At 40.6% G+C, this 24,544-nt stretch overlaps 1 protein-coding gene across 7 annotated transcripts in view; it reads right to left on the bottom strand.

Annotated features, from left to right (window-relative positions):
• CHL1 (cell adhesion molecule L1 like) overlaps window positions 1-24,544 on the bottom strand; it is a 141,341-nt gene that overhangs the window by 13,771 nt on the left and 103,026 nt on the right. For all 7 annotated transcript variants that reach the window (XM_074879177.1, XM_074879180.1, XM_074879174.1 and 4 more), the window contains 14 exons: window positions 19,332-19,463; window positions 18,566-18,703; window positions 17,776-17,887; window positions 16,902-17,068; window positions 14,971-15,136; window positions 13,690-13,814; window positions 10,816-10,917; window positions 10,413-10,610; window positions 9,495-9,565; window positions 6,757-6,979; window positions 4,063-4,178; window positions 3,691-3,895; window positions 3,335-3,457; window positions 1,885-2,064 (listed from right to left, as the gene is read on the bottom strand). In XM_074879177.1, coding sequence (XP_074735278.1) covers window positions 1,885-2,064; window positions 3,335-3,457; window positions 3,691-3,895; window positions 4,063-4,178; window positions 6,757-6,979; window positions 9,495-9,565; window positions 10,413-10,610; window positions 10,816-10,917; window positions 13,690-13,814; window positions 14,971-15,136; window positions 16,902-17,068; window positions 17,776-17,887; window positions 18,566-18,703; window positions 19,332-19,463 — 2,058 coding nt within the window. The remainder of the gene's footprint in view (window positions 1-1,884; window positions 2,065-3,334; window positions 3,458-3,690; window positions 3,896-4,062; window positions 4,179-6,756; window positions 6,980-9,494; window positions 9,566-10,412; window positions 10,611-10,815; window positions 10,918-13,689; window positions 13,815-14,970; window positions 15,137-16,901; window positions 17,069-17,775; window positions 17,888-18,565; window positions 18,704-19,331; window positions 19,464-24,544) is intronic.

Below are 24,544 nucleotides of genomic sequence, written 5' to 3'. Positions count from 1 at the left end.
CAAAGCTTCCACTACTCTCCTGGCAAAATGTATCGTGAAATTCTGAAATACCCATGGCATGGCCTGCACAAGTGACATTACAGCAGTGGAAGCTATTCAAAGTCTCAAAATGAACAATGAGAGCTTTATATTTTTATTACTAAAACCATAGTGGATATAGAATCATTGAATCAAAACCCAAAGAAACTTGGAGTGCTCTATCTTGGAGTTTCATTTCGGAGGGCACCACATTTTATATCTGTTATTTATGTGGGTCATTTTAAATTATAAACTTTGACTTTTGAAATCACTGCCTGTTTTCAAAAAGAGAGATTGTTTTAATTCTGAGAAATTACCTTGCTTCCCATAACACAACTTAAAACACCAAGAAGGTCACCGAAAAGAGTGATTTTTTTCAGCCTATCATGTTTAGTTGAAAAATATCCAAACAATTTAGCCAGCATTAATGACTCAAAACTCTAATGGCTTCAGTGACAGATGCAGTGTCCTAATTTAAGGTGGCTTGAGAACCAGCAAGGAGCACGCACTAATTGCAGAACTGGACCCTTGCAGCTTTTATTAATTATACTACTTTATTCTACAAGCATTTCCCAAGAATCAGTTGTTGCCACCGCTGAAACAAAGTCTTAGGAAAGAAGAGAATGAGCACAAAACAAATGGCAACATTATCATCCTTTTAAGCATATCAGGCAGGGATGCATTTCATAAAACCTGACAAGGTTATTCAAAGAAGTTAGAGGCTTTCAAGTGGGCAAAACACATTATTCTGGCTGCCCAATGAAGGCCAGAAAAGGTATCTAAGGAGGTGAAATTGTATATTTTTAGCTTGGAAGAATAAAAAAAAAAAAAAAAGAGGATCTTTTACTTTCCTTGACAAAGAATAAATTTTAAACCATGCTGATTGCTTAATTGTTACTACTCCATGAGTACCTCTGTACTACAGTGAGACTGGAGGCTACAAGACAGTTGAGAAGGAGTTTCATTACTTGAGAAAACGGATGATTGTTGATGATTGGATGCTGAACTGGGATGTCATGAGTTTAAAGCACTTTTTACTTGTTTTACCAGTTAGTGAAGATATTCTGCAACTTAGAAGTCCAATAGGATGTTGTGCAACAAAGACCATTTTTCTATTTTATATGAACATTGTTCCAGACTGTTATCATTGCTAAAAATGATGAAGCCAGGAATCTTTTCCTTATCACATTCTCTTTCTCCTTCCCCATGGTAAGTGCACAGCAATGGTTTCTGATTAATAGCAAGGATTTGTTCCTTGGTATTGTAGAGTTTTCAGACTTGCTGAGCACAGTACATTTTATTTCATTTCAGCTGAATGTGAAAGATGAGCTATCATATCGTGCTTGCAATTTTCCTTTAAATCACTGAACATGAGTGCTTTAGGATAGGGTTTAAGTGGCACACAATGCTCACTCCCAGTCTCTGATAAAATAATAATAAAATAATGGATCAAATGTATTGCAGTCAACTTCATGTTTATCTGGATTTTCCATGTCAAATACCTGCCCCTAATGTTGCATCTTCATGCAAGGGCAGAATTTGTTTTTATTGTATTACTGAGAACAGATTATCTAGATCTTCAACTTTCTGTTCGTGACTAAATGCAATTCACTTACTCTAGTACAGCTAGAGTTGATCGGTGGGAATAAAAACACAGTACTGTACTGCAAAATGAAACAGATAAGCTCTACTTTTCTGAAGAGCTGCATGGCTACATTAAAAAGTTCATTGATTGTTCTCATGGAAAGAAAAACAAATTTATTTTCTCTAATTACAAAGGAAATGTCAAGCCTGAAATATTCTCAATAGATTTTTTCATTATTGTTGGAGCTTCTCCACATAAAAACATATTGCCTATTAACTTACTCCCTTGAGCCATTGTTAGTCCTTCTTCTGTGACCGGCTTCCCACAGCCTTTGACTGTACAAGCCTTTACATAGAATTTGTACTTGGTACTGGAGCTGAGACCTGAAAGCCTCCAGCTGAGTGTGGAGCGGTTGGTCACGCTGACGTCGTTCAGGGGTCCAATTTCGTGCGTTTCATTTACTGAAAGGGAAAAGGCAGTTGAGTCACATCCAGCAGCTACAGGCTACGAACATGAAATGTGTCATGAACGGTCCTGCAAGGGAGGCTCTCTGCAGTAAGTAGGAAGAATGAAGCCTGAATAAGCATATCTCACCTTCCTGCCAAGTACTTTAATGGAATTTATCTCGTCCATGTCAATCTCCCAACTACTCAGTGAGCTATTACTGTTCTTAAAAAGCTCTCTGATTCTAGATATTCACATACTGAGTGGGAGGTAAAAATTACTGTCTCCTAGATCATTAAATATATATGAATTGCTTCTTGCTTTGCTTCCAAACATCTGCAAACTTTTGCAAGCAAGTTAACGGATGGCTGTTCTGCTTTTCTCCCCTCTGCCTTGGCACAGTTGGCAGCTGAAGGAGGGGTTGCAACTCCCAAACTGCCTAAATAGATGGATCCATTCTCTGTTCATAGTCACCAAAAACAAACATCCAGACTCCAGCCCTTGCTTGCAAAGGCAACTGGGCAGTTCCATTATCAGCAGAGATAAGTGAAAACTACATGTTGGGGTTTTTTTGTAAATAGGGCACAGTCTAAGCCTGTTCCTCAAGGAATGTATAAAATACCTTGAACTGTCACCACACCTCACAGCTGGTGTTGTGGCAGTCTGGGATCAATACTGGATCTTGCCTGAAGTTATCTGCTTGGTCTCTTCCCAGCTACTCAGTTCTTTCATAGGCAAGAAAGAAAGAAATACTCCTGGTATTCAGTTGTTTCTCAATGTGATTAATCAATAACGTGACTCAGGTGGTAGCTGTCTACATTTCTGCGGAGGCATTGTACAGGGAGGAGGTGCTCACTGACGATGTGAAGATCTGAATAAATGTGGCTACTTACAAATTATTTTGCATTGAATAAGTTTCACTTCAGTAAAATGCACCTATAAATTATAGGTCTTCTTAATTACTACGTAGGTATAATTTGGAAATATGAAATAATTGAATTAGTCTATAAATGTGAATTAGGGCACGGCAGCAATGTGAGTTTACATCAGGAAAGTGCATGGAAAACTTTTTGCTCTGAAGATGACTTTAGCCTGCCCTCTAGCAGGCTGTGTGCGCATCGCAGTTCACAACACTGTTCTGATGCTGTTACAGGGATCTCAGAAACAGCCCTTCTCACAGTCTCAGTTTTAAATAACTGTGCACATATAAACCCTTTTTTTCTCTTTTCTTCTTTTCTTTAACTAATAATGCTTAAATTCTAAAATCGAAATAAAACAAGCACATACTTATCTGGTATTGCAAAATGTAGCCAGTAAGATGGCCGTTTGCTTTCTTGGGAAGTCCCCACAACAGAGTGACAGAGTCCTTGTCAAAGTTCAGGATCTTTAGGAAACGTGGTTGTTCAGGGACTGAAAGATACAGGGATTAGCTTTCAGAGAAGAAGATTGAACAGGTCTGACTCTACAAATACTTGTTAAATGAGGATATAGTTTAGCTCAAAACCTACAGTTCCCCATTCTAGTTAAGGGTTTTACGAATATTGGAGATTTTACAATCATTTTGAATAAGGAAATCAACTTGTCTTGTTGCATGGACAATTTATATTTATGTCCCTCCATTCTATATTCTCATTTTGTCTTACCTCCTTCTGGAGTTTCAAACACAATGGGGGAGCTTTCCGGGCCATCTCCTTTGGCATTGTAAGCCAAAACAGTTAAGCGGAATTCACTGAAGGGCTCTAGACCAGGAATCATCCCATAGTTTCTGTCTCCCACAAATGTTAGGAAGTGTTTCTCTGGGTGATGTCTTTTTCCATCCAGCATGCTTTTTGTTTTCCACCAACGGACCTGCATTGAGATTGGTATTTCTATAACAAATTATGTTGTATGAGGTTGAACATGATATTGATTTCTCTCATCTTCCCAGAAATGAGAGATTGCAATCTATCCTTGATCTGGCATTCATTTAGTAGTTTATTCAACTGTATACAAATATTTAAAGATAAATTTGTAACCTTATAGCCTCTTAAATGTCCACGAACTCTGTCCCTTGGTATTCCAAACCAGAAGACTTTGACCAGTGTGCTGTTCACAATATCCACCGATACATCGGAAGGAGCGGCATCTGGAACTGTAAAAACAAAAGTGCTGCATATTAAAGACACTTACAAGAGCTCAGTTTCACACTGTTCACAGCTACAGGGCTTGGCTTTCCAGTTCAAGCTGTGGCAGTTCATGCAGTCTGACTGTAGGCAAGAAAAAAGCCATTCCACCTGCATCCAGTGGGTGAAATGGGCCAATAAACATTATTTTGCCATATCAGGGCTTTCTGCTGAGGGCTGGAATACAGGTGAACTGGGACATATGAATTTCTACACCAGTATTTATGATTTCCTGTTTCAAGTAATGCTTACAGCAGTGAGAAGAATAAAAAAAATGATTAACACAGCACTCAAGAAGGCAATCATAAAGTTTTTTTTTATAATCAATTTCATTTTACAACTAAGCTCATTAAACAGTGGGATTTTAATCACTACACAACACAGAGAGCTATTATAGTGCCTGAAAAAAGAGGCCTTGATCCATTGACAACTGAATTGCAAGGAAGATTTTCCACTGATAGATATAAAATTAGATCCACCACAGACACACAAAGAAAATAAACATGCTGTGAGGTTTCTTTCTTTCTGTTCTCACTACTCACCACCTCTTCTGCCATACACTCTACAGGGAAGAGAATATGTACCACCAAACCTTCTTGTCGCTCAACTCAGGGCACATAGTGGTGATTCTGCTGTCTGAACAGCACACCAAGATGACTCCGAGCACCAAAGCCTTATGCTGGTGTCACACCAGGAAGCACTCAGCAGGTTGCAAACATCAAACTGGTCCATTCAGGGTTGATAACGCAGATCTCGGGGCGCTCACTCAGTGAGAGGAGTGCTCCAGAGAGCCTGCTTTAGGATTTGTTTCCCTCTGCAAAGCTGGTGACATTTTTTACATCTGTGGTCATCACAGTAACTTTACTAACTGTTTCATATCATCTACCATGGGTCATGATACTTCATAAAGGCTTCTGCAAGAAGCTGCAGCATGTGGAGAGGTGGGAGCAGCAGCACCTATACTACTGCTACTGGGGAGTGACCGCTGTGGGACGTGGTGGGTAAAATCAAGGACGTGGCTGTCTGGTCATTTCAATAAGCAGCAAAACACATGCTTGTCTTAGTTGGCTAATCCACTGTAGACTTTGCAAAAGCCATTCAAACTGTCAGTTTATTTCATTCTTACGAAACCAAATTAAAGACTTCGGACTCTGCATGGGATGAAAACTGACTGACTTTAATAAAATTAAGCTGCAGATCTGAAACACAGACCATTCGCTGGCCCTTCTGGCCCCTCTTTGCCAGAGCTCCCAGCCCCTGCTGCTACACGTTTGCAAATGAAATAAGCATTTGTGTTCGGGATCAGGGAAGCTTGGTGCCCCACGCTAGCTGGCCACCATGCTGGTTACTCCCTTGCTGATTTATATCCTTAATTCCTAGAAAAAAGATTTTTTTTTTGGTGGTGTTAGTGCTTAACTGGGTTGCTTCCTAAAGTGACACTTGGCATTTCTTTGCTGCAGCTGGATACATTTCCAGTCCTCCAAATTTATTCTCTAGTCACACAGTAAACACCGAAGAGGAGAGGCTGCTGTTCAGAGATGTTGGGGTGGCCTCAGCAGTGACATTATCCAGTGTCCCACGGACATAGCAGAGCTGTTGCATCTTCTGTGGCACCAGCATTAATTCTGTTAGCAGGACAATCCTCCCCCATGTTCATCTCTCCTAACAGGACATGATTATCAAAGTCCACCATGAAGCTGGAGCTTGAAGAGCATGTGCAAAGGGTGGGTATCATAAGCGGTTGCTGTTTCAGAGCAGCCCAGGGCATCTATTTTGTGAAAATAGGTGGCAAGGGGAGGAAATGTCTCTGTTTGATCTGGTCTGGATGATGCACTGTGGGCTAGGCAGAGTCCAAAATCAGATGGACAGGTGCTGAGAAGATGTGGGGAAGGGGTTTGGAGCAGGAGCAGGCCAAAGCAAAGCCTTACACTGGAGAAAGACTTCTCCAGTGCCACAGGGAGGCCTATGAGGGGGCTGTGCCACCCAGGAGCCACAGAAAGTCACCGGACAGAACCCCAGGCTGGAAAAGAGGACCTGTTCTTCAAGGACTCAATGGACAAGGTAACACCCTACATAAATGGGAATGTGGCATTATCTGTAAATTCATTTACAACACTCAGCGTCTCAGTGTTCATGCTTAATTGCCAGAGTACTTAACTTCTGACAAGTACTTAACTTCTTAACTGTTGAATCGGGCCCCAGACAAGCTAAAGACCTTTTTTCCCACCAAGTACAACACAACGACAGCTACACTTCATAGACTTCTTATGGACTGTGGCCTTCAAACAAGTATCCACATTAAGCCAGCAACTGAGATTAATGAAAGCACAAGTGACCTTTCCAAAACAGCCCTCAAACTCCAGCAAGCTGCCATCCACGGCACTCAGCATCAGTCGTATCTGCATCTCATGTAGCCCACCACGCTGAGCACTGCCATTTAAGCAGTTTTGGCATGTACTGCCTAATCCATCACTCCATATCTGATCATTTTGCATCGCAAGAATCCCCCATGCAGCGTATTTTTACATGAAAGTTTTTGCTACTTACCATCCTCTCCTGAATATCCAACAGTAACATTTGGTTCAGGACCGGATCCTAAATTATTTACTGCTTGGACTTTGATCTCATAAGGCACAAAGGTGGGGGTGTTTCGCAGGGTCAGAGAATGCTTCTTCACTGTCTCCTCGTTCCAGTCCGCCTCGACTCCCCGCTGCCGCCAGCTGACTTTGTACTCCAGCCCTGGCCCATTCCTCTCCACGGGTTTCAATGGCTGCGGAAGAAGTTAAAAGAGATCTTGTCTGCCTTTGTTGCAGTAATCATGAAACAGCAGCTGAGGGGAGGGGGGAATAATTTTGGAGAGCATGTTACAACACTGCGAGAGAAAAAGGGGGGAAAAAAGAAAGCTTTAACTTTTCGTTGTCATGTTAATTTTAAGGCAACTGGAAAAAAAAGTCATGACTTCAAGAGATAGGTGGGTGAAACGCAGAGAAACAGTTGGATTTAAAACAGATTAATTGCTAGTAGACATATTTCTGCATACTACACATACCAGTTTTTGTTTTGCCACAGGTTTTCTTTGTTTTCTTGTGTGATGTAAAACCGCATGCCTTTTAGCAGAACTAAAATGTGTATCTTGACATAAGGCTGTGTGTGCCTTTGAGTACAGCTAAAATCTGTATTTTTTTCTTAGAATTTTATGCAGCACAGCAAGTTGGGTTATTACAATTTAGATTTGTACTACATATGCACCAAATGCTTGAAACTACACCTGGACATTTATTGCGCAACACTTATGCTACTTTTTTTTACCAATCAGATGAAGAATTCATCACAGCATGGTTCCCATCTAATTAACATTAATTTATAAAATATTAGAAGACATATAGCAATGGCTTGTCATGAGACATTCTCCAGTTGAGTTTATTTCTCTGAAAATGTGCTTCTTTAATTAATAAAGTTAACAGGTCACCTGCACTACCAAAAATGAAGGTTATTTCAGTCTACTGAAACAGCTGTGGATATTTCCCACCACATAGCCTACTTTTAATAAAATTTAAATTATATATTGTACTTATTAAATATATAATAACTGGTATGTATCCAATCTGCACACAGGTCTGAAATGATACAGCACTGACTTGCAAGTGACAGCAGAAAGCAATGCCCCATTGATGCTCCTCATGCACGAGGGGACCTAGGTCTAGGGGATCTGCAAAAATTACCACTTATCTTCTCTGAGGGTATGAGCACCTTGGGGATGACTGTGGTGAAGGAGTCGGTAGACTGGGCAGCTTTCTAACAGGCATTGCTGGGAGAATCACCTCCATGACAAAGATCCTGGGGAATGGGATTTGCAAGAGAAGCTGAAAAAGTAAAAAATCCCTACCAAAAATAACTTCTCACTTAGAGTTAAATTGCAGCACTGCTTGACTCTTATTTTGATCTCCCTTAATGCTGCAAATCCTTGGCTGAAAAGCTAGTCACTAACGCTCATCTCATCTCTTAATCCAAAGTAGGCAGATTAACATCATTTTGCAGCCTTCGTCTGCCAGAAATAGCATGTTCAGTGCCTAGCATTTCCTCTGAAATGAATACAGGAAACACCAAAAATAAATGAATATCCTGTTTATGACATTCAATTGATTCAACAAGATTTAACAAAGCCTGTCCATCCCATTCTCTCTCTTCAATCTCAGTTTCCACTTCTACTTTTGCCTTGTTTGAGCAGTGGATTACAGGCTTCCCGAAGAGAAGCTCCTTCTCTGTTCAATGAACCACTGGTCAGAGCAGCATTTCCCAGCCATGCTGGTTACTACCACTCTGCACTTCTTCTGAGAGGCAGGATTGTCTTCCCTGACCCTGGGCTATGTTGTACAGCAAAAATCCCCATTCAAATCCAAGTCAATAGACCTAGAGGGCCATCTCCTTTTGGTGTAATTATAGCCTAAACCATGAATTCACACTGGGGAAATATTTACTGCTCTTTGCTGCGAGCAGCAGATTGAGAAGTAAATCTCATGTAAATTGTGTTTAATTCCAGCTACAAAAAAATATGCTTCCTTCCACAGTTGTTGAAATTTGTGTTGAATGAAGGAATATATATCTCTAAACTGTGGGCACAGAAGCTATAAGCCTCAAAGCCAGGGAAACTGAAGAGTGGAAACCATCTTCAAGACTTTTACACAATTCATCTGACACACGTGCTTAGCTTTATCTATGCTCCTTTCATTCCCGATGTAAAAATTCAAGCTCACATTCACTTGGCCAAGTGATACCCATCGTTTTTAAACCTCCAGGCTGGAAAGGCAGAAGCTATGTGTAAACCATCCCATTCCTGGGCCTGGCTGCTCCTCCTGCAGAGCAGGGTAAGACCACAACTATTTTAAGCACTTTCTTGTATGCACAATGCACAGAAGATGAGCATACTCTCGAGAATTCTCACTGTGCTTTATAGGACTTTCATATTTCTTAATAACCTGCAAAGTTAGATGTAAAATATTGTCTTTTGAAACAAAAATAAAACTAGGGGAGGAAATCCAGAACAAATTTAAGTCAATAACAACTTTTATTTTGACTTCAGGAATATCAAAGATCCTACCTATGGAATTTGCTAATATTTCCTAAAAAACAGGGGTAAAAGAAAGGGAGATAAAGGGAATTGTTATTTCTTTTTTAATGTAATTATATTAAGACATCATCCTGATAAATGCCATGCTGCTTTAGAAACTATTGCTTGAAGGGAGAACCTGTTTCTGGTGTAGCACTGATGGACAGATTTCCCTTACCTCCCATTTCATCACCATTTCATTTGGTTCGGAAGCTTCAACTCGGATATTTTCTGGGTTCTTGTCTGGAGCTGGAACCACACAGGTGATAAGGTTAGTTTGCATAACCTGGGTTTATTTGCATTTATTATTTAAATGCAAAAAAAGGAAACAAATAATTTTTCTTATTTCCGTATTACTGAGAGTGAAAGACATCTAAACAAAAAACGTTCATGAGATTAATTACTTGGATCAGCAAAGTTGCTGTGACTGAAACACATTGTTCATGCAGTTTTGATTCCTAAGTGCCCTTGTTGGTTGAAGCCACCAGCTAACATGAAACTGTGACTTTTGGATTTCAAAGCACCAGATGTAGGGGGATTATGAGGAAGAGATATTTCTCCCTATGGGGATAGTAAACAGAAGGTATATCATTAGTGGGATGCACACAGCTGAAAAGCTGAAGAAGGACCTGAAATTGAAGCAAAGGGGAAAAAAAAATGAAAGAAAAATGCCAAGGAATGCAAATGCTGTGCTGAACAGTTGGCCTCTAAAATGACTTTCAGGGACACAATGTTTTCTGTCACAGTAAGAAATGCACTGTGAATGGAGATTTTTGACAAGCTCAGCACTGCTGAAAGGCCCCCCTTAAACCCTGATCTTTTCCAGCAACTGCTTGTCCGTAAAGGGCTGCAGTGGGCTTTAAAGGTACAAAATCAGCAAAGCTCAGAAAAGCGCTGTGCTGGACGGTAGGAAACACCCTGCTAACCACAGCAGTGCAGCCTCCTCACTTTGGCATCCCTGGCCTGCCACTGAGCAGTGAAAGCAGCACAAGTGACCCTGGCTTCTTTACAGCCCTCTGAAGCACAGGAGGGCAATGTTATTCCCAGCAAAACACTAAAGATATGAATATTCAGAAAACTAGATGGCAGTGTTTACCAGCTGGAGGTGTTGCATAGCGCAGCGATGGTTTACTGGGCTGGCTCCTTCCCACAGCATTCACAGATACGACACGAAACTGGTAATTCATATATGGGGCCAGTGACAAAAGGGCTGTGGTGTCATTCCCCGGGGCTCGGGTTAGCTCCTGCCACCTCCCCGGCTCCCACCGGTTCTCTTCAAACTCTATAATCGACTCTGGGGAAGAAAAGAAACAAAACAAAAGAAAAAAGGCAGAGCCAGTATAAACAGCTTATAAATAGCAAGGATGGAAATGAACTTACAACAAATTAACTGTCATAGTAAAACCGATTAAGTATGGCGGTGAGCACAGTTTGTTTCTTCTGTATGACGTGCCATAATGCTAAACAGTGCAAGATGATGTTATTAAAATCCTTCATACCATTAATAGGGCTGTTATGACTGGCCCCGGCTTTCCAGGCTAGTCGAACACTTCGGTTTTGATTTTCTGAGAGCTGAAGGTCTTCTGGTGGATCAGGAACATCTGAAAAATAATGAAGTGTCAGGAGCATGGCAAGCTATTTCTGTTTGTCTTGGTATCTTCCGAAGGACTGGAACAGCAAGTTCAGTGAAGATGGTGGTAAAACATCTTTTGATTTCAAAATGAACAAAATGAGGAAAGTGGGAATAGCTTTTAAAGATCTTTTTTATTACAGAAAACCAGGCTGAATCTTCTGGTCCTGCTTTCTCTCTTAATAATGCAATATCCCTTCTTGAGTTCATTTACATCTACTCTCATTACTGTTCTTGCAGCAACAGATTTTTCTTTTCAAATCAACACTAGGATCTATTTAATCATTAACAGATATTGACACTGCTCTTGGCAGAAAGTTATATTATCATCACTTGGATTTACACTGGTGCAAACCAGAGTGGTAGAAGGTGACTCAGCTCTGACAGGTATCGAACTTGATCTTTTAGAGTATGAGTGAAAGGATAACATTCATTATCCCAGTCATGGGGATCCATATTAAAAGGAAACAAGAAAATTCATTATCTGCCAGCTCAACTAATGCTGTCCATAGAATCTAGCAAAGTCAGAGTTGTGGTGATTGGTGTGATAACTACACTGCACCTCCCGGGGACAAGTGTGGGGCTATACAAGCCCCGAGCATGGGACTACCCTGTTGCTGTCAGAGCTCACTTTTCGGGGATGTGGTCTTAGCCTGGGCTGGGGTTACCAGCACCACCGAAATAGGCTGCTCCCCTTCACAGGCCTGGGAGATGGCAAGGGGGACACACATCTTCAACATGACCTGGTTTCTCAACAGCATCAGGGGCAGAAGAGGTGATCTGCAGCATGGGTCATTTGTCAAATTGCCTCTAATTGAATGAACTTTCAAATATTGCGATTTCAGACAGAGATGTTTGTCTTCCTTATAGCTTGCTTTGACAGTTTGCAGTCTGATTGTACTGGATTAGTTTGGTAACTGAAATGTATAGGGCTTAATGTAAAAGAGTAATTTCTCACTGCAGGGGACTGATGATAACTCCTCTTCCTTCCAAAGTCACACACACACACTTCCCCTCCTTAAACATAAGGCTGGTGTTTCAAAACCTAAAAAATGTACAGACCAAGGAAACAAGATTGCACAAACTTCGGGCCTTTGACCTCCTCCTGCCCCAATGTTCCAACTACATTTTTGGCTGGCAATGCAATTTCTTATAGGAAAAACAGCTACCAATACTGCCTCTGTCATTGTGAAAGAAACTAACTGTGTTTGTACTGCATTTTTTAAATAACAGTATTGAGTTTTCTTGTTTATCTCAGAGTACATCAAAAAGTATAAAAGGTTACATTAGAGTTGGGTTTTTTGTTTTAGTTCTGTTTGCATTTCTTTCCCCTATTTCTGTTGTACTTGGGAAAAATCAGGAAAGCACAGTTTAATGTACAGGCATTTTGCTGTTGTATTCCTGAAGCATATCTGGTGTTAAAATTCAATATATTAATTTAAAGATGGTGATGGTACATCTTAAAGATACTCACCCCTCTATCTGTTCATTAATCAATCATAGAACAAATACTTAGAAGTATTCTAACTGAATATTTCTTTTGCTCTTAGCTGCCCATATTATGATGTCTCCATCTGTGTCATATTTAGTTCTTTAGCCATCTCACAAGTCTCTCTTTGAAATGGAAGCCTGAATTTTTCATTTGGAAAATAACAGATATTGTTAATCCATCAAGACCTTTCTATATACAATAAACAAGGCATAAAAAACGACTGTTTTTTCTCTTCTGCAAATCACCTTTTTAAAAGGGAATAAAGTGCTTCATGAAATTTTCATAAGTAATGTAACAAATAGTCTACAAACATTTTGAATTATACAGCACTAAAGAACACTACCACAAATAATGTGCACAGCATCTTCTTAATTTACTATTTACTGAAATATACAATTCATTTAGTGTGAAAACATCTTGAAGGTCAGATTGTCTTAGTTCTTGTTGCAATCACTGCCAGAAATAAATAAAAATGTAAAATGAAGCAAAATTTCATTAAATTAAGATGATGCAAAACTGTTCACAAAACAGAATTTTAGCTATTGGCTGATGCCCTTAGGTACATATGCAAAGAACTGCACATCACTGCACAAGTTCACCCCCTTAATTTCAAGTGGTCCTTCAGGAAGGGAGGCAGGTTGTAAGGATGCTCACACAAAGTCAATCTTCAGACTCTGTGGGTCAAGGCTTTTCTCTGCTGTGGACTTGCTCTTTGCCACTGAACAATAATTTATGCTCGGATTCAGAGATAATTCATCCTTTTAGGTGCTTAACTTCCACTGATCTTCAGAGGAGTTGGACATCTAAATACTGACCTTACATCTTTTTCAAAAAATAGTCCAAGCCATAATACGTGTGCAAATCCCTAGTAAAGTGGGGTGAAGGACTGACCAAGGACTTCAAAGCAGAAGCAGAGTCAGAGTCGTTCTTAACATCCTATTACACCTGCCAGCCTGGGCAAGCTCCTACAGCCACTGTGGGTGACTCCTGAACTGAGAAAAAAAGGCTGCCTCATCTTAGGTATAACAAAGGTTAAATATAAATGAAAAGTTTGCGTCAGCATCCCCATTCCAGGAGATACAAGGACAGCACAACTGAGGTTAATGAGTGAGAGGTACATTGCACCTCTGTGAAATTGGGTTATTGAGGCTCTGTAACTGAATTGGGCAAAAGAAGCAAATATGCAAAAGTGCCGCAATGGCATTATGTACTCCACGGAGCTGTTTGCACACTGGCAAAAGATCCTCTTACCAAGAACAATTAACTGCGATTCAGCTGTGACACTGTCCAGGGAAGTGCTAGCCACACACGTGTAAACTCCTTGATCCTCCAGCGTCACGCTTGATATGAACAGTGTATCCCTGTCCAGAATTATCCTATGGGGAAAAAAAAAAAAAGGTACATAAAAATAAGGAAGAGAACAATCTATAAGATAAGCGTATGATAGACAGACACTGTTGTTCTCCAAAAAACTGTTCATAAAAAAACTTGGTAACAGGACATTTTGAATAACATAATTGCATGTTAGGCCTATTACTTTAAAACATAATTGTGGTTGTATTATACACTGTGCTGTAGACTATTATTTGTATTTTGTAGCAATTTAGCCTCCATGGCTGGAAGTTGGCATGTCTCTTGGTCTGAAAAGAGCCACATTGATATGCATCTGCTGAGTGTCTGGAACATAGGATTTTGGCACATCATCAATGAGGCAAATACATGGGCTTTATGTCCAAATTTTTGAAAGGGTTGAGTAAAACTGAGCATTCCCAACCCACTTGTGTAATGTCCAATGCACCAGGGGAAACTGGCATTAACCCAGGCACATGGGGTCTGCTGCAGACATGGCATTTGCTTGGCGCTATCTCCCTCCACTACATGGCCTCAGCAGGATCTTCAGCCTCTCCAGCACTGCAGTATTTAGGAAACCATCTCTCTTCCGTGGTAATTAATAAAGACATCTGATTGCCCACTGTGGGACCTTTTGTATGGAATAAAGGTTGAGCTCCATCCCCTTCAGGTCAACAGAAACACAAGGGTAGGGCAAAATTCAGCCTGCACTTGCAAGTCCTAAACTCATACTCGTTGCTTGTAATGTGTATGATTTTAGGCAGAATTCCAGAAACCTCTTTTCCATTCACTTCAATATTGTGAGGACTTTGTTTTGGTCAAATAGGTGTAAAACACAGGAAAATACCAAGTTCCACTGAAGTGGAGAAACAAAACCTCAGTTTACTGCATTGGGGCTATGTTTGTATTTTTGAATTGAACCAACATTTATGCAATATTCTGCTATGATGGTGGGAGAGTTAACAAAAACCAAAATAATTTGCCAGCCATGACTCAAAACTCATATAGATGCATTTATACTTATATGTATATAAAAAGCAGATCTATTCACATGAAGAATTCTTGCAGACGTAAATTTGCATTTCAAGCTATTACGTCTCGTGCTTATTGAAACTCATGTTCCAGCACCATAAAGCATTATTCAGCTGAGATCAAGAAAACTCTTGTTTCTTCCTTGCTTACCTGCCATTTTCTGTGCTGTTGACTGGCAGCTGATCTCCATCTTTCCTCCAGGATAATTTAAAACTGTGTTTCAAGTGTGAATCATACTCAGACTGACATTTCAATAAAATTGAATGTGATTTCAACACTCGGGGGTTCTTCGGAGTAACAACAAGTTTTGTAGCATCTGATTGATCATAGAAAAAAACTTTGATTAGGAGAGAGAGAGACTATTACATCAAATTTTCACCAAGAACTTCATATATAAAAATCACCTCAGGAGCAATGATCATGTCTTTTTGGTTATATATACAAATATTTCAAGTGAAGGATGGTTGTTTTTGAAATAGCTATTTGCCAGGATATAATATTCTATCTTGAAAAATTCTTTTTTAGTTCACTCCAAACCAAAGAACTTCAGAAAAAAAAAAAAAACAAACCACAAAAAAGACTCACAGGTGAAAATCCTTGTTAGCAGACTGTCATAAAATGGATGATAAAAAAAAGGCTTAAGTATGATTTTTATGTCCAATTGCCATTTGAAATAGGCTTTGGCAATGATCCAAGAAAAATTACAAGCTTATTAAAGTCAAGTGAGAAAAAATTATTGCAATCAAGTTTGTTCTTTTAATTGACTCTAATCTGAATGCAGAAACAGATGAGTAAGTAAGAAGAAAGCACTTGGCTGAATTTATTTTTACAGTGAAATGTTGCTCTGTGAGAATTTCATTGTACATTTTCATGTTTATTACCACTGTAAAATTTACAAAGCAAAAGGAATGGGTGGAAATAGAACACAAACAGAGTGTTTCTTTCTCAAGTTTTCACAGCAAACATGCATCTGACAGTCCTTTTGAGGACTTTACTAATTGAGTATTAAAGTTTCTTTTTATTGGCAAGCCCTAAATCCTAAGTAAACTTGTATGCAACCCTCTAAATTTAACTTGTGTGTTCAACAGAAGCTGTCTACTACCACCACCCACTCAGGGAAAAGACCCCTCCTGGACAACTAACCAAATAAATCCCTTAAAACCGAATTAAAGCACAAGGTATGTATCTGAAATGTGCGAGTAAACACATTTCAGTGATCTTTTTTCTCTATTTACAAATATTTGTCAACTTGACACTCAGGCAAAGGCCCATTGCAAAGCCCTCATATCAGCAGCATCCTCTAACTCATTCTGCTGCAATGTGCTTGGTGTTTGCTGTGGATATTTATTCAGTTTGGGATGTACCTTCTGATCAACAGATGGGAAGTAGCTTTAGGGAAGGAGGAACCCCGCGGCTGTGGGAGATGCAGGGCCCCTGTTTGGCTCAGCGAGGAGCCCACCAAGCCCACGAGCACAGGGAGGGCTCTGGGCTCCCAAGGGTCAGCCAAGAACCTGCTCTGACTGTAACATGGCTGATGGCAAGAAGGAGAGAAAATCATAGAATCATAGAATGGTGTGGATTGGAAGGGACCTTAAAGTTCATCTAGTTCCAACCCCCCTGCCATGGGCAGGGACACCTTCCACTAGCCCACGTTTCCCAAAGCCCCGTCCAACCTGGCCTTGAACCCTTCCAGGGAGGGGGCAGCCACAGCTTCTCTGGGCAACCTGCGCCAGTGTCTCACCACCCTCACAGGGAAGAATTTCTTCCTTATATCTATCAATTCAAGATGATCAAGTTAACAGATCTGGAAAGTAAACTGCAAGTTTTTGTGGGTTATGCAACTTCTGCAAGTTTTTGGTGGGTTATGTAACTTCTGCAAGCATCAAAAAGAAAGTAAACATCATGTATGAGCATGGAGAAATCACACAGAAAAATGGAGATGATACTAACTGCTACATATAAATAATAAAATAATAAATCTGTATCTTGGCCTGAATATTTACTAATTACTTACTGAAAATTTGTAAATATAAAATCTTAGCAAATGTCAAAAGTCTTTCTATTCATAAATGAGATATTACCTCTTATATCCAGATTAGCAGTTATTGCTCTTTTTCCAACCGAGTTTGCAGCCCAGCAAGCATATGACCCCGAGTCTTCTTTCCTTGTTTCCTTGATCTCTAGGGTGCCATTCTTATTTAATTCATAGCGTAATGTTGAAAGTGGCTCTATGCTGTCATCCTTAGTCCTACAGATGATAACAATAGTTATGCATTATTTCTAAGGCTGCAGGAACTGTTATTTCATGGTTAGCAGATATTGCAGGGGATACAGGCATTTCGGGAGCTGGTCTCAGATCTGCCACTGAGCAACCAAGTCAAGATTAGTAACTCATTTTATCCATGTGCAGGCAAATTGTAAAGGGACATAAGCTTCCTGCAAACCAAAAACATACTGACAGCATCTAGTAAGGTCTTTAAACTAGTCTGGCTGAGCCTTTAATCTATAGCTGTCATCTGCAATTTTATTGCACCTGTCAAGTGCTATGAGAATCCTGTGATTTCTAACCATATGGAACCATTTCCAGGTAAATATGCTCTGTAAGTCACCAGGTTTCCACCTCAATAATGTGTGCAAATTTAAAAAGTTGCCAACATTAAACTAAGGCCAATGAAGCTGTAGCAGGATTTAGCTATATGCAGCATGGCTTGGTTTAATGAATATCCCAGCACTTGTATCACACTGATATCGAGAACTGTCATTAACCTTTTATTACAAACCAGTTCTTCAGAGTACTTGGAAGTGCATTTAAACACAGAATACCTCTATTATCTACAGTTTTGTTACAAATTTCTGATTTTAACTCCATAAAAATAACAACTAGCACATTTTTCAATGTTTGGGGAGCCTGAATGAACTTGTTTAACATGAAAACATCAGTTCTCAGTGGCTTACCATCTAATATCTGCCGCAGGTGAGGCAAAAATTTCACAGTGCAGGAAGGCACTATAACCCACAACTGTAGCATAGTTTTCACCATCTGAGGTCAGTATTAAGGGAGCAATATCTGCAAAAGAAAATGCAGAAGGAGCAACGCTGCATTTCAGAACTGGGAATATAAATACTGTGCCTGCACCATTCCCTTCTCCAACAAAGGTCAAAGGCCTAGCCACTTAATGGGAATTTCACTGCCTTTTGGAACCAGTTGCACTGAGCAACTGAGCTCTCAGAAGCTTCACTGACAAAGATAATGGCAGTTGGCTGCTGGACATGTCAGAACATGAAACCTCAGTGTGCTCCAGGAGAGAAAACAAACTCAGATCTGCTTCCTCTAGAGACCTCTTCTATTAAATAAATTCCCATCACTTTCTTCAAAGAACAGGCTGAGCATCACAACTGAAATTAAAGATTAACAATACACTTAGTAATCCAAAAACAGAGTTGTGGTCACAATTCAGCCCCCAGTGATTTTAGTACATTTGAATTCAAAAGGTTTCAAGCCCAACCACAGTCCTGTATTTAAAATAAAGAACACATCAAAGCTCACGAGCACTTAGGCTAAGCATATAATATTGTCCATGATAAGGCTTGTTGCATTAGTTTGGACATGCATTTCTTAAAATCTGGGGGCAACGCGAAGGAACATGACATGGTTACAAACCTCAAGCTGTTCTGAAGATTCAGTCAGCAGAATGGGACACTTCATTTAGACCTTTTCTCATGAAGAGGAAAGGCTGGTACTCACTGAGGACGTTCACGTTGGCGCTAGCAAGGATGGTGCCGTGCTTGTTGCTGGCCTCGCACTGGTACACAGCACTGTCCTGAAGCTGAAGGTTGGTAAGGCTGATCTCTCTGGCAGAGATTCTCCCTCTGAAGGTCCGACCTGGAAAGACCCAGACTGTATCAGGAGATGGAGAAAACACGACTGTGAAGTTCACAGTCTCTCCTCACTGCTTGAAAGTTAAAGGCAAAGAGCATCTTCAGGATCAAACCAGAACCTTGCTCAACAGCCAGACAGCAAATTGCAGAGCACTGCCTTTGCCAGCAGTCCCATGGCCAAAAGAAAGTGCTCTAGAGCATCAATTTCCAGTAAAATCCCCACACACGCCTTTTAAAATGGCAGTAATAATACTGTTACACCAGGGAGCAGTCTGCGTGCTCCCCAGACACACAGTCACTTGTGCTTATTCAGAAGCACAAAGAAAGACCAGGAGCCCTCAATGAACATAAGCTATCCCAGATCACCAAAAGATGGGACCGTTACAGAGTGAGGCAGAGGCAGTAACTCACGGGTACCAACACCCCACACCCTGCAGCCTTCACCCCTACTCTCTTCGAGATCACATGTAAACATTAGCTTTAAGTAAATAAATATTCATTCATGTCTAAATAGATGTCAAACCAGACATCATTCAGCGCATTAGGATTTGTGTGTTCCCTCTAACCGGGCACAACACTGGTGCATCCCACCTGGCCACCACCTATATGAGGACACTGGACCTTGCACTTACTATCGATGGGCATCCCGTTGAGTTTCCACTGAATGGTTGGCTCTGGGTTGCCAATAGCTTCACACAGCAGCAACAGATTTGTTCCTACACTGTAAACACCACCTTCGGGTTCCTTTATCCACTGAGGAGGCTCTGTAAAGAGGGGACATAGGAGGTATCAAGTGCCACAGCGAGACAAGTCGAACTATGCTATTGCTATGGTCCTCCAGGAGATGGCAAACGTTGCCAACAGTTCCCAGCCAGCTCCTAGCAGCCTTTGTGCAGCTGTATTGTATTTCTTGCAAACTGATGTTACAAAAGGTAAAATTAGCATCAGCACACATCAATTTCTGTCCTTCAGGCTTTGTGAAATGTGAATGTCAGGGAGAGTGTGCAGGAAACCAGCAGTGTTTATCCAAGTGGAAAACAAATGCAAATGGGAGGTGAGAGGCTGGGGAAGGAGGTAAACCTGAACAGGTCGGCATTATCCCAAGGACCCTCAGACACGAGACTGTGGTCTGTGAAATGAAGTGAGACTATTTCAACAACTCAAACAAGATGCAAATATCCATCCAGCTCAAATCCCCCTCCCTAGGCATGAGCAAGCAGCTTCCCCCAACTTGCCCAGGAGCAGTCAGAGGGCAGAGCGCAGCGATGCCGGAGCAGTGCAGAGCTCCACGACAGGATGCAGCACCTCCATCTGCTCATCTACGTGTGCTAGGGAAATGCACTGTGATTTTCAATATCCTTGTTTTACATCACGTATTGAAATAAGAGGCTGATTCGAAAAATATTTAGGAATGATGAAACATTCTCTCACCCCTGGGGATGAGAGAACCATTGTCCTGAGGAGGAGTCCAGAGAGGTTGCCCACAGGGTGGTGGCAGAGGAGCAGCAGTGTGCTGATGCATTCCCTTGCTCTCCCCTTCCCCAGCACTGCCAGCTAAACTGCTCTTGGGAAACCCTGTCCTCCCCAGAGCAGCCCCTGAGCATCAGGTACACAAACCTCATTGGCAAAACAACCACAAGGGAGGGAAGGGAACTGAGGGGGAAAAAAAAGCATCAATCTGATTAACGCTTTGTTCTCTACAGACTGAATGCAGGTCCCCAAGCCCGTCTACTCTTCAATGGGCAGCCTCAATCCAAAACACAGCCTTGAATTCATCATTATGTCTCCCTGAGAAGCAACAAACTTTGAAATTTTAATTCCAGACCTGACACTCCTTTTCTGCATGTGCTGGGCAGGTCACTGGGCCTCTTTCCCTATTTGAAAAAGATGAGCTAATGTATGGGAAACATGAGGATTCATTAGTTAATGCTTATAAAGCGCTTTGAAGATTAACAGAGCTGTGCCTGGTAATATATCTCCAGATGTTATCGGTGTGATACACTAAAACAAAGCGTCATTGCTCATATTCACACAGATATATTAAAAAAACACCCCTGAAGTGTGATACACAAGAGCTTCTACACACAGTCCACCATTTCCACAGTAGAGCACCGATGAAGAGATACTGTTAAGCAACAGCTAAAGACTGAAGTAAAATCCACGACACCGAAGCTTGTCTAAAATTATAACATCTTTGCATTTCCTTCACACAGTACAGATTTCTTCTACCATCTTCCTCTCACAGTGCTGGTTGCCCTCCCGTAATGCAGCTTGTGACGTGACGATACTTGTTATGCTTCCTTGTATTTGGCTCCAGGAAGAAACTCTGCAAGTAGCAGGACATTTTGGTTTTGTAGATGTTTTCCCTTCTCTCTCTCTCTCATATACATTATGCTTTCCATCAGGAAAAGACAGGTCAAAGGCATGGAGGTGTAAAGGTTTGTAACAGCCCTGATGAAATTTTTTTTTTTTTTCACTACTAGGTCTGCCACAAATACAGTGCTTGAGACAGGATATTTTCTTGTTTTGGAGGAGGTGAGACACCAAACACAGACTGAATACAAACAATGGATTGCTCCCTATTTTCATCTGTGCATACACTCAGGAAGTGAGCTGAAGATATATTAAACCACTGCTTTCCTTTCTCAGCATGGGAATTGCTGTGGTTGCCCCAAGAAAGTGATGTAGCTGCGAAGCCACAGGCAATGAGATTTTGTCAAGTATGAAATGTAATTTCACAGAAAGGCTGAAGAACCTCTTTTCTGTGTGGCAGATATGCTATACTACTTATAAGTACACAAAATATACACATATTTTTTAGCAACTACAGAAACTAGTGGTTGGACAGTCAAATAGTTATCTGCATGAGCAATATGGTATGTCAAATATTTCACTGCATAATATATTCTTCTCGCTAAAAGTTATAAATGTGGTGCTCCTGATTAAGAGATTTATGTCTTTATGGAAATATAATGACAGGTCCAAAAATAGAAGGGATCTAAAATGGGCATCTAGTCCATCCTTCTGCAACAAAGCAGGATCACCTACACCTAAAACACCCCAAACAGACTCAAACCTTCCCAGCCTCCCATGTTGTCTACACTAGAACAAGTTTTTAATGTCTAACTAACTTCTGCCTTACTGCAATTTAAGTCTATTGTATCTTGCATTATCCCCATGGAATGAGTAGAACAATTTGTTACTATCTATTGTGAAGAAACTTCGGTGCATCTAAAGGCTGCTATGTGTTCCCCAGATTCATTCTTTCCTAAATTAAACATATCTATCAATTTTTTCTCAAATGCATGTTTTGGAGCTCTGTGACTACCCTTGCTGCTTTCTCCTGAACTGTCTCAAGTTAACCGCAGCTTTGATGAAGTGCACAATGTAAAACTGGTTGTGCTATGTGAGGCTTTACCAGTTCTCAGTAGTCTCTCTTACAACATCACTTTTCTTTATACTTTCCAGGATGATTTTTTCTTTGTCTGCAAGACTAATATTTCCAAGTGGTGTTCAGTTTGCAATCCACTATATCCTCCAGACTAGTCTAACCAGACATTTTCCATCCTGTGCTTATGAAGCCAATTAGTGCTGCCTGATGAGAATTACTTTGCACTTGTGCTTACTGGAGCCCATCCTTTTTATTCCAGACCATTTTCCCAATTTGTCAAGATCATTTCAAATTCTCCTCACATCTTCCTGAGGGCTGGCAATCCACACCACTTTGGGGGTATCGTCTGCAGCTTTAGATGCAGTTACCACCTTGGGGTCTGCATCCAAGTTGAAGCACTTTTCCAGTGAAACAGAACTGCAGTTTGAGCCTGATTAAAATGACCAGACACAGTTCTGCCTCACATTAATCTAATCTATTTTATTCTTGTCTAGCTGAGTAATGAAAGTATTACAAGACATAACTGCAAAGCCCCTTAGCTACTATATCATTACCATAATTAATCATTATATTGTAATAATTATTTCTATTAAACACAGTCTAGGAGCCTCAGTCAAGATCAAGGTACCACCAGATCAGGCGCTGTGATAGTGACAAGATTTTGAGGTTACATATGTACATTTTCTGTTGGGCTTGGCGGATTATACACAATAGCCAAATAAACCACTATTTGAAGTCAAGACAATTTGTGGGCTTGCTTTGCCTTTTTTTTTTTTTTTTTTTTAAATAATTCTCTCTCATTCTAGTAACAACAATGGAGGTTTTTTCACTGCTCCAATGTTCCAGGCTACATCTTTCCTTGCAAAGAGAGATTAAAATGCTCAAACACTCAAGCAATTTCCTAGATGAATATTTTCATATGCTTGGTAATAATTGCCTGAATCTTTGCCCTCAGACTCCTGTAGGATTAGTAAGTGGGCTGCATGCAAATATCATTAATTAACACTGTTATTTAGAAGGCTGGGGTATTGGTTTGAGATCCTCAAATACCAGAAAGAAGAACAGAAAATGTGACATAGGACAGAAATGATAGCAAAATCCTGATTTACCCACCAGCACTAGATTGAGAATGGTTGGCTGTTAATAACTGAGATTATTTTTCTTCCATGTTTAATTTTCTTCTCCCTGCATGCATCTTTTGAGAAGAGCATGTCAGGTGCAAGGAAGCCCTACGTCAGCATAACCTTCCTGAAACCCACTGAAATTAATGCTCACTTCCACCAACTCAAGATCTGCCCTTGAGTGTGCACGCAGGAGTTGCTGCAAGAATGATGAACATGCCCATCTCTGATTAATGGTAGTGACATTTTCTGGTTAGAAATTCTAGAAGAAGACAGTGTTTAGGCTCAAATTTTACCTTGATACCCTGCATGTGAGGTGACTCCTAATAGAAAGAATTCCTGCTAGTGACGGCAGCCAACATTATTTACACATACAGAAAACAAACTTAACAGCAATTGCAAAAAGCATTTTTTACATTACAGTGGCTAGAACAGGATTATTTCCTTCTTTCTTTTTTCTTTTTTTTTAAGTACTTGTTTATTAATGAGCAGTAACAACAATTTGCCAGAAAGCTTTCCTCCCTCTAGAGACTAGGGGAGAAGGGGGTCAATATTCTGAACTGCTTAATTAATGTTATTTCTCTGGTATTTTAGTTTTTGCAGCTCCTGCAATTTCTTTGAAGGATTCAATTTTTATAGCCGAGAAAATCGTAGCCAGATTGTTAAAATATTCAGCTACAGCAGAGATGCTCCAAACCATCTGGAATGATTTCTAGAGTCAGCACTTCCCCTCCATTGCAGCTGAAAACTTGCCATGCCCTGGTATCCCCCTCTGCCACACTTCCAGGAAGGGAAAGAAGACTGTAAGACACAAGGTTGTGTCAAGTGAATGGGGATGATTCATCACGTACTGGGAGAAAACGCTTCTCCTCAGCTGATGAGTAAATACAGAGCAGGTAGCTGAAAATGCCTTTCCTCCTGTCAGGACTGCTTGTGACCATGGAGTGAGAAGAAGCACAGATTAAAATGAAGCACTTGGCAGACACCGACAGTTTAATACAGACTGTGATTTTTTTTTTTTACTCTGCAGAGCAGAGGCTGGAGCATTTTTCATCAGTTAAGAGAAAATGTTTTCAGCAAGTTTTTGAGCTGCATTTCAGGATTCTCATTTTTGTAGCTATTTATGGGCAGCATTGCTGAAAGAGTTGCAGTGGCCGTAATACTTCTGCAGGGCTTACTTGCTAAGTCTCGTTGGAGCTCTGCTTTGGTCCTGGAAAAGAGCATCTGCGCCTGCCTTGTGCAAAGGGCTCATAGCTTCAGGGTTTGGGGAGTAGGAGAGGGGAGAAAGGGAGAAAAGAGGATGGAGGGAGAGCAGGCACCATGAGCCTCTATC

This window comes from Strix uralensis, chromosome 10 (genome assembly GCF_047716275.1).
Source record: "Strix uralensis isolate ZFMK-TIS-50842 chromosome 10, bStrUra1, whole genome shotgun sequence".
Taxonomy (NCBI): Eukaryota; Metazoa; Chordata; class Aves; order Strigiformes; family Strigidae; genus Strix; species Strix uralensis.
Note: the sequence above shows the minus strand (reverse complement) of the source record. Positions and strands in the feature narration are given on the sequence as shown.